The 15,564-nt window shown below is 46.4% G+C and overlaps 1 protein-coding gene across 3 annotated transcripts in view; it reads right to left on the bottom strand.

Moving 5' to 3' along the window:
* Grh (grainy head) overlaps window positions 1-15,564 on the bottom strand; it is a 140,108-nt gene that overhangs the window by 112,794 nt on the left and 11,750 nt on the right. For all 3 annotated transcript variants that reach the window (XM_076905175.1, XM_076905166.1, XM_076905185.1), the window contains exon 3: window positions 8,305-9,083. In XM_076905175.1, coding sequence (XP_076761290.1) covers window positions 8,305-9,083 — 779 coding nt within the window. The remainder of the gene's footprint in view (window positions 1-8,304; window positions 9,084-15,564) is intronic.

Raw genomic sequence — 15,564 nt, forward strand, 5'->3', positions numbered from 1 at the left:
GAAATGCTGTTTCTAATATTAGACCGCGTTATGAGTTGATATCGCGATAAATGGTCACGCTCTGACGAGCGTAATAAGTTGCGATTTGGCCGGGAGGGAAAAATGCGATTCGCTGACGCCTTTTTTTTTTTTTTTGGAAAAGGCGACAGAAGTATCAGCTGGCTCCCATTTTTTCGTTTCACAGGTGTAGAATGTAAATATTCGTAGTCTGATTAATTGCGTGGCAGAATTCGTTGGGATTGATCGACGCGTTCGAGTTGCTCCGCGACAAATTTCTAACCGCTGTGGATTTAGAAAGAGAGAATAGGAAATTACGGAAGATCGCCGTTTTAATTGGCCGTCCGTAGAAGAAATTTGAGAAAGCAAGTTTCACCAGAGAAGTGGCTTCCTCTGCGCTTGGGATCATTTAAAATGCCGAGGATCGCGGCGAGGAGAGGATATAATTTGCGACGTGGGAAAAATGCGAACCCACCGCGTACGAGAATGTTAATTTGATTTATATATATCTATTACCGATTGCAAAAGTTGGCTAAATTGTTGCGGTTTTAATACACCGCGGAGCGTAATCACCGTTTAGCTATATTTGCCAACGAGTAATTGCTATAATTTATTCGCATGCGAGGAGCAACGCTTAGGCGATCGTTCTCGCCGTTCGAGCGTACGGCTTGTCTGAGCGCGCGGTGGATGCAAGAAATCGGTATAGCCAGCAACGTCTGTGGCGCAGGCATTTACAGAAATGGTAGAAGAAAAGTTAGCTCTGACTGTGTTACGAGACGTAATTAAAAAATCGCGGTGATTAGAAACGTAATTCCGTGGATTAATAATTGAAACTTTAATGAAACACTTCGCGCGTCATGAATCAATTGTTATTCACGATGTTTGTAAAAAATTCTCCAATTTTTAATCACTACTGTCATATCAAATTTTACATCCCATAATTTACACTCTACTGAAGTTCATTAAGTTTCTCAGAACACTACCGATGCCTTTTCATTCAGAAACGACGACCTACGGAATAAATTGTGCAAAAAGAATCTAACAGGAATTCAATCAAAACGAGTTCTATTGTACAACACAGTAGAATAAGTCTGAAAGTCTCCTATGAGCCTGACCATCCCAAAAAACCCTACCATCATCTTCAATCACCCTCAGAAATACGTATCCACTTATTACATATAATATCACAGCTGCACATCGATGCAGACAATGCAACAACCGTTACATCGTTGCGTATCGAGCAACCGTATCGCGTTACATCGACAGCAACGGAACAATGCAACGAGGATACGCGACGAGGACGCGTATCGACGATGCGACAGCTCGATACGCGTCGTCGCCCTTCGAATCGAGCGAAACAACGCCGGGACCTTTATCGATCGATGAACCAGCCGCGACATAATCGTTTCTTCTCGACATTGTTCCCTGGGCCGAAGGCTCGCGTCCACGGGAGCCGCAAAAACTCGAGAACCCCGCATATATGTACCGGCGAAGGCGGGCGCGCTTGAAAACGCGACGGATCAAAGGCACCTTCCGAGCCGCGCAAGAAGCGGGTGCGGTGTCCTCGCGGTTCACCGCGCCGCGACGTGGCCCGTTGGGGGCGCAAAGGGGGCAGAAGGGGATACGCGCCGCTTGCATTCTGCTTTCCGCGAACGCGAACGTCTTTTTACCGTCGACGCGCCGTCATTACTGCAATTTGCCGCGCATACGAAACGCGGGCCCTGATTCGAGGCCGAAAAGTTCGTGGCTCGCTTCGACGAGGCGTACAAGAGTGTTCCTTTTCCATCGCGCGGTTTAGACTTCTGGCTTCTTAGACGAGCGCGATTTCTTCTGCTCCTATCCTGTCTGTCGCGAGACTTCTAATCGATCCCGTTGGAATTTTCCTGCTTTTTCTAACGACAACATTCTGGCCTTTCGTAGCCACTAGTGTGTCACTCTCGTACTCGTACGCTTTGATTAAACGAATCGATACACATACAACTAAAGTCTAAATAAGAGTTTGTTATATAGAATGACAAGGCTACATAACGACACCTTAAAACTAAATGGAACGGACCAACGCACCCACCCTTAAATTCGTCCGTTCTTCTGAACGTTCTCTTTCTTGCTCGAATGAAAAAGATGAGAAGAAAGAGTTGGAACGGGGCGCAATGGAATCGTTCCAGGCTCTGCATAAAATCGCATCAGCATCTGGCAAGGGGGTATGGGAACGCGTTGCGAATCCCGTTTCGATGCGTTGCGAGCCGGCCGTGAACGCAGACACGGCCCGCGGGTAGGTCTGTCAAATAAATAATCCGCCGAAAGCGTGTGCGCGCCGTGGCTCGCGCGTGTATTGTTCGCCAGTGACGTCACATCCTCGAAAACACTATTATTACAGGCCTGGTGCACCCACCTCCGCCACATTAACATAGATTACGAGCGTGGCCCTTCGAGCGGTCCCGCTTTTCTCCGACCGCGTCGCGTTTCCATCACCGTTGGATTTATTAAATGGACGGGCCCGTTCCCTTGGTCCCCCTTAACGTACTACACAAATTGTTATTTCGCGGCACACTTCAATGGGATTAATTTAAGTCTCCATCTTTACGACTGTCGGGAGAGACGAGATTCGTTCGATGCATCGCGTGCTTTTTCATTGAAATGTTCAATCGCCAAGCGCCGCGAGCAACGAACAAGGGAAATGAATTTCATTATGGTAATTATGGTCGAGCGACTTGTGGTATCTTGTAACAGTTTCTGGCGATTTATTCATTGAAATTAGTACGGTCATCGCGAACACGGTTGAAGAGATTTTTCTGACAGCGTGCAACGCGTACTTTCACGTTAATTTAATTACAGGCCACGGCTCGGCTGGAATTTGACGCGGCCAAGGAAAAGAGAAGAAAAACATTCTCTCTTCGTTAAAACGTGACTGATAGACCGATCGAGAAGAAAAGCCAGAATCGCGTCGCGAATATCTCGTGGCTCGTCGAGAGGCAGGAATGCTTTCCACGAAAATCGTTTCCGCCCTTCTCGCCCTGTGCGTGAGAAACGCTCGTTCGAACGTTAACCAGGCACCGTAATTTCGACGCCACCCAGGAATTGCACGAAATATATGCAAATTCGGACGTGCTCGACTCCTCGTCCCGTATTTTCATTTTATCCCCCGTAACGTTGTTCAGTTTCGTGTTCCTCGACATCCGCCACACCTCGTCGTGTCCAGCATCGAACTGAGGACACCATAATTCGCCATTGCTCGCTTCATCGACACACTTTCGAGTAACCAATTAGTTGTTGGACAAAATTTCATAACAAATAAAATGTACTCTTATAATTTACGATCATTGGTAGAAGATGCGAGGAAAGAAAACCGGAAGTAGACGCGTGTGCTGTTAATCGATGAACGCGAAACAGGAAAACAGCTGCACGGAACACCGGAGACGAAATGAAAATCATCATCAATTTCACTTGTCTCCCTTCGCGAGAGAAATGAAGTCGAATTCTCTGTAATTGAACGGTGCAAAGGAGTTAGTTCGAAGCAGACAGCGCGCGATGGAAAGTTGCTCTTTCGCGAGACATTTCGGGAGCGAATTTTCGACGAACGCTGCGAACGACGAAAGGGGGATAATACGCGTAAAGATTCCCAGCGATTATCGGCTTCGATACCTGAGAATCTCATGAATATTCAAGCGTCGCGTAATTGAATGCATTAATTTTCAATCCCTCGCCGCATGATAATTACGCATAATAATCAAAGGCTGGGCGAATTTTAATCGGCTCGATAAAACCGACTGTCCCGCGCCGCCTCGATTTCGCGCAGAGGAACAGCCATTAAGATCACGGGAACGCCGTCTCCAAGGCCGATTTCACATCTTTGTTAAGCCGCGGAATAAGTTGATTAAGGGGAGGTGCCCCGGGTGTGACAGCTTCCGTGGCAACTGACAGCAAGATGATCGAGCCCCGAGCCGATTTTAATCTGATTACTGACGTGTTGTCGGTCCTGGCGTAATCAGTTTTTACGTAAACCCACAGAGAACAGATTTATGGTGTCGTTACTTTGTAATTTCTGTAATTAATGAAATTAATAACGCGCTGGAATGTTTTGGCTAATGAAAATGTTGATCGCGATAAAGCCTTGCGAGATTAACGAATATATCACTACTGAATTATAATTTGGAGAACGCTTTTCCTTCGCCGCGATCCAACCCTTATTCTCGTGTATAAAGTTAATTGTATAAAATTAATGTCTTAAAGCATTCAAGCTACGAGAACTGAATACGGATAGCGTTACGAAGATGCGGAGATCGTTCGCAAAGATTTATAATTTCGACTGAAAAACGATCGAATCGCAGTTTAAACGATCCTTTCTCCTCGCTCCGCGCGTTCTAGCCACAAAGAACCGACACGTCTCTGAAGTGAAGGGGATCAGAAATTTTTGCGAGCTGACAAACCTGGGACGCTTCCTCGAATTTCGAGGCGTTCCATCCGGGGAGGAAATCGAATCGAACGAGGATAAAACGCTTCGGGAAAGATCTCGAGCGCAGCTTTCGAGTTGGCGAGCATTCCGATTTATAATAATAATCGGGAGAGCGAAAAATGCGCGTCGAGCGAGGGAGAGCGGCGAGGGACGGCGAGGCAGAGGCGAGGTAGAGAAAGAGACACGCTTGTTTTCGAGGCCCCCAAGGTCTCCGCGTGCATATCTTACGACCGATTAATTGCAGCTGATTTTTATTTATTGCAAAAGAGCAAGGTGTGCGCGGCGGCGAGCGCGCGCGTTTAATGGTTATTAGTTCGCGATACTCCGCGTGTATAGCTTGTACGCGTGTTGTGCAGCGTTCGAGAATTCTTTTCCGTCGATGGCCAAAGCAATTCGCGTCCATTTTTCAGATGTTTACTTCTACGCTGTACACTGTTTCTCGGTGCTGTTAGGCTAATTTATCGCGATTATTGCCCGCTGGCTGGGATCAGGTATCGCGTTTAATAATTTCACGCTTATCACTCGTAATACCCGTCTATCATTAAACTCAAAAGTATTACTGTATATAAATTTCTGTAATAACAGTATATTTCGATTGCAAAATTTAGTACCAAAATAAAATCGACTGCATTTAATGAAACACTTTCTTAAACTCCCAGGAAGAAATATCGGATCACTTTGATCCGTGAAAGATTTAAATACAGTACCGTGGCATACGTGTAACGGTGTAATAATGTATACAGTGTTTCCTGTGACAAATAAAAATTGTCGAACCCGATAAAGCTAATCAATTTTTCCAGAAATAACGCGCTCTTATCGATCACTGTTTCCCCGCGCTGCTCCAAATGCATAACGTAACGAGTCGACGCGAGTTGCAAAAAGCTGCATTGTAGCCATTCGCGTTATTCTCACGTGTTACATTTCCCCATTTCGCCTCCCCCTCCTCTCTCTCTCTCTCTCTCCAGCTTCGAACTTTTCCACTTTTTTCGTTTTCGACTGTTCATTGTTCACGGTTGGCCGCGCAGCCGCGCAGTTTATCGCGCGTTCGAAATTGGCGCGGCGGGACGTCATTTCTAAATATACCGGATGAAAACATTGTTCTCCACTTTAGCGTCGTTTCGTCGCGTTCCTCTCCGCCCTCTCGCGCCGCGCGCGCGCGAGATACGAGCGCGATACGGGAACGTTACAAATTAGTCGATCGAGATCTTAATTGCGTTTTGAGTTCGACGCGCTTTCGGAATAATTCCCGCCGCGGAACGAGCGACGCGTGGACTATTTATTCGACGCTCTCACGCGTGTATCGCGCGGTTCAGCTGTGTTGTAACGAGAGATCCGAGTCTTGGGTAACTATCGTATGAGGGATTGCTGCGGGACACGAATACGCGAGCGACGAGGGGAATTTTCTATTCACGAGAGAGAGAGGGACGATGCTGACGGAATCAATTTCCATCGTCTACAGTATTTATCTTATTTTATTATCAGTAATTATCTCCCGTAATCTCTCCAAATCCGACTGGCATTTAAACGAAAGAATTTTCGTCGACCAAGAAATATTCCTCGAGCTTCCATCAAGAGATAGAACAATCTACGAATTCTATTATCGACCATTTTTACGATCAGCAACACGGAAGTAGATGTGAAATAGACAGGAAAAGAGAATCGAACGACAGATCATCAGGTGAACGGCGCGTCGATATCGACGATCGAATGACGTGTCGCTACGTCTACGGCTACTGAATATCCGAGTATAAAAGACGTAATCGAGCAGCGACGCGTTTGAGAATATGTTCCCTCCCCCGCGTGGACGAAGAATTAAGATTCGCTGAAATAATGACATTCAGAACGGTGGAACAGCCGATGGCGAACGTCCTTGCGGGGCACACCTTCGATGCGTGACGCTGTATGAGCGTTATATGAGCGCGCACACGGCGTCGCAATAATAAATTCTACGCAGCAACGTGACTTATCCGTGAGTATGCGAGTATGCGCAATGATTGTTAATCGTCGTCGTCGGCGATACGCGACGCCGACAGCTTAGCGGCGTTTCGACGCGGCGGGTACCGGCAGCGATCACCGCGGAGGGGTTGCTCGACTTTTTTTCCCCTCTCTCTCTCTCTTTATCTCTCTCTCTATCTCTCTAGTCGAGGAACAGGCTACCGTCCGCGATACTTTACGGCTTATTAAGGCGCGACACCAGCCGCGGCGGATACTTTCCTCGCGAACGGTCGTTCGCGCCTCTGCGTGCCTCGTTCCGCCTCGGAATTTCATTTTCCCGTCCTGTTCAGCTGGTTCTGCGTCGCTGCATTGTACTTTCCGAGGGAATCGCGACACACAGGACTTGCACGAGGCTCTCTCAGCGTCACTCGACGCCGCGTGAGTAGCTAAATCGCTTCTCGTACCTTCGACCCGGCGCGAGAAGTGAAATTCGCCTACGAATTCTTCTTCTCTTTACTCTCGAGCGTTCGACCAGCGATGCCACGCGCGCGTCTCTTCGCACGCGGAACAGAGATCGAGTCCGGGATTATTATCATTCTGTTACGGATCGTTTGTGACTCTGATAGGGAAAAAAAAAGGATATCATGCATGCATGCAGAAAATAGAAATATAAACAGATATATTTCATCGTAAATTGCAGGAAAATTGATCGTTCGAGTATCGTCGATAAAAATTGCAAATCATTCGATACTCCATTGTGTTAAATTCATGAATAAGCAAAACACGAAGCCGCCTATGCAAATAACCGAGCTGCTACAGCTGCTGGCGATCGAAGTTATGGACGTTGTATATCACGTTTTGCCTCGCGAGCAATTAAAGTTGCTTTTCATCAGGGTTAACAGCGCGTCGGTAACCCTTTTCATCGGCGATCACGCTCGTCACGGCGAGCAGAGAAGTTTTGGCATTGGAAAATTTTCCATTACAAATTGAATCGAGGCTTCGCCCGAAGGACTTCCACGACGGCGCGACGAGCTGTCCTTTTCTCTTGCTGGGAGCCTCCATTTCGTTGGGTATTAAACGCGTGGCCTAAAGTGAACCGTTGGGCCGGTTGTTAATAGTCGAACGACTAATTTTTGACGGCCCGCGAATCAACTGAAACTCGTTGACATTTTGGTTAACGCAGACCCGTTCCCCCGTGGATCGGTTTGCATAATGCGACAACGCGTTTCCGTGCGAAAGAGGCGATAAATTTTCGTGCCGCTTGGCGCTCGTGTAGATACAAAATTGATAATCGGTAATTACCATAATCGAGAGAAACGTTGCGCTTTGATAAGGCTAGGAGGATGGAGATTAGCTTTAAAATATATATATATATATATATTCCTACCTTGCACTCGAGGCACGAACGGTAACATACTTTTTAGCCATCGAAAGGCTAGACTCCATCAATTTCAAATTCCTCGTAGCCACGAAAATCGATAAGTCACTTTTATCGCGTACATAAACGTCCCACACGCAATCGTAGTTGATCTTTCAATATCGACCGCGTATAATCGATAACATTATTAATATCCGCGGAGAGTGAGAACGTTGCAGCGCGGATCGTGTAAATGTAAATTGGATCTCTTTGGACTTGAAAACAATACCGCACACAGTGAACAAGTTGTGCTCGAAACCTGCTACGATTTTCCAAATCATACTCACTTTTATCCTCGCCCGTTAATTCCAAGACGAGCGTACAAACAAAAATAGCTGCTATTCTCCGCAAATAAAAAAGAAGAGCACGCTGAAATCGATCGAATCTCCAGAACCATAGCGGAGTTAAAACCGTGGTAGCTAAACGCAGACGTCGCTGTATCAAAAATATACAAAATCCCCCCATGAAAGAAAAAAAAAACGATAAAAAATGGAAAACTTACCCAGCACGAAGCGAAGCAGCAGCGGCAGCGGCAGTGAGGGTGAGTTGTTGGGCAGCAGCGGTGGCACCAGCGGCAGGATCAGCCGCTACCAACTCTGAGAGCACCAGCACAGTGGTGGTGGTGGTCGCAGCGCCGCAATTTGGTACCGTCACGTTCACCGCGTGGCGCACGCTCGGTGGAAGATCGTCCTCGTGTTGCAGTTGCAGCTGAGGATAGTGATGCAGATGCAACGCGGTGGCAGCGGAGCCGGATCTAGGCGTGACACAGGCTGGTGGCAGCAGCCCAGCCCTGGTGACCGCCGACGGTGGCGAGGGAGAGGGTGGCGAGGGCGGCGGTGGTGGATATTCCACGACTTGCACGCGATCCGCCTCGTTCTCGTAGATGATCTCCTTGTCGTGCGTGTACATGACGGTCTTCTGGCCGTCGTTGTAGATCAGATCGATCATTTTGTCCTCAGCGACGCCCAGGGTCGTGTTGGCCGACGTGGCGTCTGTGCCTGGCGTCACTCTGCCGTCCGTGTCGTCGGTGGTACGTTGTTGCACGTCGTCCGGGTCTTGCTGGATGTGCTGTTGCTGTTGATGATGGTGATGATGGTGGTGGTGATGGTGACGGTGGTGGTGGTGGTGGTACTTGGGGTGGAGCGAGTGCACCGTTGTCGGCTCGTGCAGGTCTAACACGTTCACTGGCTGCATCGTGGCTAGCAGCACCTGTTGCTCGCTCTCGTTTTGATTCTGGTTGCTCAGCGAGGAGGACGCCGGTGACACTGGCCCCTCCTGCACCTGCGACAGCGATGTTGTTCGGTGTAATAATTGTATTAGGTGAGAAATGGTAGATAAGGGGTGAGAGTTGTTGAGTTTTAGGGGTTGCGTGGTTGTCGAGTGCGCGATCTTAGATTTTTCATGTTAAAGGGTCGAGGTAGTAGCCATTCTGAAGCTTTGGCGTGCGATTGTTAAGGGTATTTCAAGATTGGAAGCACGATTTTCTATTTTTTTCGTATTCATATTGTAATTTGGTTCCAATTGATGGTTAAACGAAGCATTTTTGATTTCAAATGCTAAAGGAATAGAAATAGAATTCACGATACCCAAATTCAGGCGATCAATTCGTCCCAAAAGTAGAATGTTTGCTTAGAAATTTAAATCAAGGGGTTGCGTGGTTGTCGAGTCCGCGATCTTAGATTTTTCATGTTAAAGGGTCGAGGTAGTAGCCATTCTGAAGCTTTGGCGTGCGATTGTTAAGGGTATTTCAAGATTGGAAGCATGATTTTCTATTTTTTTCGTATTCATATTGTAATTTGGTTCCAATTGATGGTTAAACGAAGCATTTTTGATTTCAAATGCTAAAGGAATAGAAATAGAATTCACGATACCCAAATTCAGGCGATCAATTCGTCCCAAAAGTAGAATGTTTGCTTAGAAATTTAAATCAAAGGGTTGCGTGGTTGTTGAGTGCGCGATCTTAGATTTTTCATGTTAAAGGGTCGAGGTAGCCATTCTGAAGCTTTGGCGTGCGATTGTTAAGGGTATTTCAAGATTGGAAGCATGATTTGCCATTTTTTTTCGAATTCATATTGTAATCTGGTTCCAATCGATGGTTAAACGAAGCATTTTTTATTCGAAATGCTAAAGGAATAGAAATGGAATTCACGATACCCAAATTCAGGCGATCAATTCGTCCCAGAAGTAGGATGTTTCCTTAGAAATTTAAATCAGGTATTTTATAAACGTGTATCCCCATAACGAGGAATCCAACTTTTTTATCGCTCGGTTCATCGTGTCCGTTTCGTATCGACGCTCGAGCGGACGAAACAGGATAGCGACTTTATTAATAATCGGCATTGGTTTTGTCAACCTCGAGCGGTCGCGAGCGCTCGACGAGAACTAGCCAGCCAGAACAGCTCCGCAAAAGAATCAGGAATATTCGAAGAAACTAGACAAGACGACGAGTATCAATTATGGTACTCAGTTTTTTTCTCAACACTCGAACGTCGTTCGCGGACGCGGGCACGGTTACCATAAGCGACTTGAAATGCTCTTAACATTGTGAAGTACTTTTCGTATTGACAGATTGACAGATTCCTGCCAACACTTTCTCCGCGCCTGGAAAAACACTCTTATGGGTACACACCTGTCATTACATCTAATTCCATGTCGCGACTTTCTTCAATACGACCAAAAAAGGGGCATATATATGCAGTACCTGCAGTACCTGAGGTTCTCTCGATCAGGATCCATCGAGATTTCTAATCGTGGAAAATTTTTTCTGCTGCAAAACGCCCGAGGAGAAGAATGGTCCGGTTCAAGGACGTTGCCCGTGGAACAAAAGATGGTCCTCGACCCCCACTCGGGGTGGCAATATAATACTCAGTCGCAGTTCTTCGAGGAAGATCGTTTGACGAGGGTAGACCCACCGTTCTAAAAGGAATCGCGTGTTCCTCGCAGGCCCAATAATGGAACACCTAATTCTACGAACGACTCTGCGAATCTTTTGTCGAACAGGTGACAATACTCTGGCTTGCTTTGCCCTAATCCTATTTCTTGCGCGCGCGTTTCTCGCTACGCCTCCGCGTGGAATCTCCGTAACCACCCCTGGCGTTAAATAATCATCGCCACGCGCAGAATTAACAACGATTAACGCGAAGATGATCGCGAATGCGAAAAGTTGATGGCTCAGTTGGAATGGAAGTACGATCGGAAAGGATAGTTTCGTGAAAGCTTCGGATCGAGTGGCACTCGAGGCACCGTCCACTGCACCGCGACGTTAAAAGCTTACATAATTAAGAGTTTATGTAACGCGGTTATCGAGGAACCTCTGAACCGGCCAGCTCGACAAAAACGTAGATATCTCCCGCTGTAACGTTCCAACTAATTAGTAGCTTTCAGTGCGACCCCTAAACTCGGTTATTAAATTGCCCGTGGCGGCTGTCGCGGGATCCGGTCGTGGGACGAGCTTCTACGTTACGCGGCGAGCGTTGTCGCGTGTCTTCTACAAAATCGTTACTTTATCGTTACACGGTTTGCTGGCTCGCTGGCTCGTGACGCGGAAATTTCGCGCGATATCCCCTGGTGCTTGTCGCATACAGTCGCTTGCAAAAGTCCTCGCGCGTCTTTTGTACTCGATATTCAAGCTAACGAGAACGTTTCGCGGATATCGAGGAAAGAGCATCGAGTGCTTGCTTTATGGGCATCGATCGACGTTCGATATTAATCGAACAAGTTTAAAGTGGTCATAGATGAACGTGAAATTTCTAATAATTGCGCTTGGTTGGACGTTCAACTTGGAGCGAATAAGATATTCATTTAATGATACTAAGTAATGAAAATACTCATGGAAGTATAGGGGTGGATCGATGAAGCGATAAAGTATCATCAGAGATATATTGGCGATATTCCAGCGACGTGTTTACTGCTTTTTTAGCGCGTTGCAACGGCGGCTTAACATTTTCGTTGGATAAAAATGGTAATCGCTCCGCGGATACCAGTCGACGTCCCGTGACCGCGTAATAATTAATCCCCTAGGCGAGCGCCAGGGTGGATTTTTCCGCGCCGTGGCGCGAGCCAAAGATCAAAGGATTACGACGCGTCCGCGACTGGACTTTCTAGCGTTGGGGATCGCGTAAGTGATCCTTTTTCGTCACGAAATTCAGGAAAGAACTCTCGCCGCGCGTTCACTTTCATTTCCGAGGCGACGTTGATCGTCCAGACGGCAGGCTGGATTTAATCGCGCCGGGAGATCGCGATTCGAAAGCGTTCGCCACGCGAAAAATCCCCCCGATCGAGTGATCGCTCTTGTGTTTCCTAGATTTTCGCTGGCTGCTTGTCTCGAGCTGTACGATCGAAGTTGCTCGACGAGCCGTCGACGAGCGTGCACACGCGCTTCGTTCGAGCGGTTTACTTCTTTGCAGTAGCTGTATTTCGGAATTTTCTTTTACCATCAAACGATCGAAGTCGCGAAGAATTTTGTATCCCTCGAAGAGTCGTGGCTACGGTGATTGTTTTAGAAAGTTTTAAGGAAACGTTTCAGTGTGGTAAGTGTACGCAATGCTGGGAACACTTATTGCATCACTCTTCAATTTACATATTTTAGATACGCGTAATTTTCATAGCCATATGATCGATTAAATTATTCGTGTCCAAGTTATTTTCATTGAGATAGCGTTGGTTTTTTTTTTTTTTTTTTGACGAAACGAATATTACGTGGATAATCGAAGGCGCAGGTAGCTGAAAGGTGTCGCGCACCGAAATGTTAATGGGGTAAATATCAAATTAATTTAAAATCATTTAACTGGAATCCTTGCGTGGATTTTATCCGATCGCTTTTACAGCGCGTTTTTCGTTAGACGCGAAAGACTGAACGCGCTCGAGAGGCTCGATTGAATATTAACCAGTTTTTTAATTCCCCCGTACGACATTTAACCGCCCGAGGGGCCTGAATATCTTTTTCATGTCAATAATCAATTTTCGCTCGCAATTTTTCCTTCTTGTCCACGACATACCCGTTAAGAGCGTCGATAAATCACGCTGCGAGCTGTATTTTTCATTAAAGAAAATCATACACATTGAGACACGGATGGAAGAGAGAAAAAAAAAACGGAGTCTCCTTAAAAAGAACCAGCTCATTTCCGTCCCCATTAATTACCGCGATTAAAAACGGTCGCGCAACGAGAGCAGGCAGAACGCGGCGCGCCCCGTCGCGGCCATCCCCGCTAATTCCCTCATTAAGCGGGCCGATTAAAACGGTGGGCAGGGTGGAATGTAATGGAAGAGGGATTTAAGCGCGGAAAGCAGCCGCCGCCGCGTGAGTAAGTGTGTCGCATCACGCAAACGACGTCGCGCGGAATTTCCCACGTGTTCGAGAGCAGCTTTACGCCGCTTTCCAATCGGATCTCAGCCTGATCGAATTCCTCGTCCTCTTCTGCCTTTCGAGCGGCTCCCGGGAGAGGAGTAGCGCGGCGCCATTTACGATCGCGCGCCTCCCATTAACATAATTAACAATACCGTGAGTCATTCGGTTAATATTCGAGTTTCACCGGCAGTGAGTCGCGCAGTCTCGAGTGCAGCTCAGAGAGAACACGGAAAGCCATTTTTTTCGCCAGATCCTCCAGGCGTTTTTCCGTTTCTGATTAAATGGCGTCGAGAGTAGCGGCGGTGGGATTATCGCTGGTGAACAACGGGTCTTATGGTTCTACTTGTTTCTCCATGCGTTAGACATTTTTCTCGCTTTTTATGCGAACAAAATGTGTATTTGAATGAGAAGATATAAATTGCAGGAAAATTCAGCGAGAAGATTTTGGATTTCGAATTATTGACAGAATCGTTCTGCTTAAAAAATACTATCGTTTATTATTATTTTGCATTTCGAACAGACGGAACGGATCGATTCGAAAATCTAATAATCTCTCCCTTAAGAAATTCCTTATCACTTTAATACACTCTTTTTTGCGACTTTAATAACAATTTGCCAACGTACGAACACTCCAATCTGCATCCTCGTCAATAACCCGAATTTAAATACTCCAAGGAACCCCTCTCGCCACCTTTAATTAGTCGAGGCGCCAACAGCCACGAATACGAAATCGAAGTGCATCCCTTGAATACTAAATCAGTGGCGATCGCGAAGCCACTGGCGACGTTAAATACTCGTCCCGTGGAAGCGTGTTACCAACGTTAACTGGAAATCTAATCGCGGCGAGCCGTTCGCCGTAGAAATTTATCGCGGTCGTCGCGCGTTGATTCACGGGTTTCTGGGCCCGAATCTATTACTTTTTACGACGTTCTACACGCTCCTGCACGGGAACGACACCGTTGGAGAGGGATCAGGGAATGGAAGATGGACCGTCGAAGGCTCGTTACGTGCTGCCCCGCAGGAATACGTATCTCACGGTCTCGTGGTGCTTCTGGAGGATGTTGTCCCGGGATATTTATGAAATAACACGTGCTCGTATGGTCGATCGTCGAACGACGGCCTTGTACCAGAGATTCGATCTGGTGTCGCTGCCAAGGTGGACGATTACGTAAACCTGGGCTCAGTGATAGTTCCTCGGACGCGAGTCCATTTTGTACGGAGCTCTAGTCGTGGTAATTGGCCTTGATTCGCTCCTCTCTATCCTTCTCCTCTTCTTCTTCTTCTTCTTCTTCTTCTTCTCTTTGCGTGCGACTAATCGATTTCGAGTCGAGCTTTCGACGCGCAAGTTCGCCTCGAAGGTCGAAGATGGAAAGTTGAATGAAACGAGAATCGTTGAAGGCTCTACGCGGAGGCTATTCAACGGTTTGGTCAGAAGAGAAAAAACTGTTCTCGTGGAACGCATGTAAATTGTTTTAAACAGACACTAATGCGGTCAGCTGACGGAATAAAAAGGTATGGTTAAAGACCAATGATCCGCGACGCGAGCATGAGCCAGCCTGGACGGACGATGGCTGAAAAAAGTGCCGTCGTGCTGTTTTATAATCGTCGTTGTTAACGGAACGTGGCATAAACAGGCAGGCGATTGTCCCTTTTTACACGTCATAGAATTAGTGGCGGGTAATATAATAATTCAGCGGTAGAGAATTGTGCGTCAGATGCGACGGACGATTTCGAAACTGTACGGCTGTTTTTTTTTTTTTTTCAACTTTCAATTAACGTAAAATACGAGAGTTACAGTGACATATAGAAATGAATTTTTTGTCGTTTATAAATTATATGAATTATTTATGCAAATTCAGTCGCGTAATTAGAAACGTTTTTTGATTATTGAATATTATCATATCCACTTCACTTTGCGCGTTTTTGTGTATTGTACCAGTGCGTTTTTTGCAGATTTAAATATTCCATTACACATAAACACGTAGATCTAATTATGACTTATTATTACCCTTTTCTGTGTATAATCTCCAGGTAGCGCATATTTATCAGCTTAATCTACTTCTTTCGATGGTAAAGTCTCCAATTTCGTTTTTAACTCGCGACAACACGTACAAGGGGTAAGAAATATTCGAAGCCTGGCTCTGATACTAAAAACATCGGCGCTCGTCTCGTTACCATTTTTTCCCCTAACGCGTTTATAATCAACCTTAATTATATTAATTATCTCAATCCTTTTTTTATTTTTACGATGAATCTTCTCGCGTCGGCTTTCCTAAAACTGTGCACTCGCGTACGACACACTGATTGCATCTCACGGGCAAGAAAACGACCGTGCACCACATGCAGCGACTGCAAACAAGTATTTATACACCACGAACTCTGGACTTCCATTGAAAATGTTTTTATACAGACACC

This window comes from Xylocopa sonorina, chromosome 1, assembly GCF_050948175.1.
Source record: "Xylocopa sonorina isolate GNS202 chromosome 1, iyXylSono1_principal, whole genome shotgun sequence".
NCBI classification, from domain to species: domain Eukaryota; kingdom Metazoa; phylum Arthropoda; class Insecta; order Hymenoptera; family Apidae; genus Xylocopa; species Xylocopa sonorina.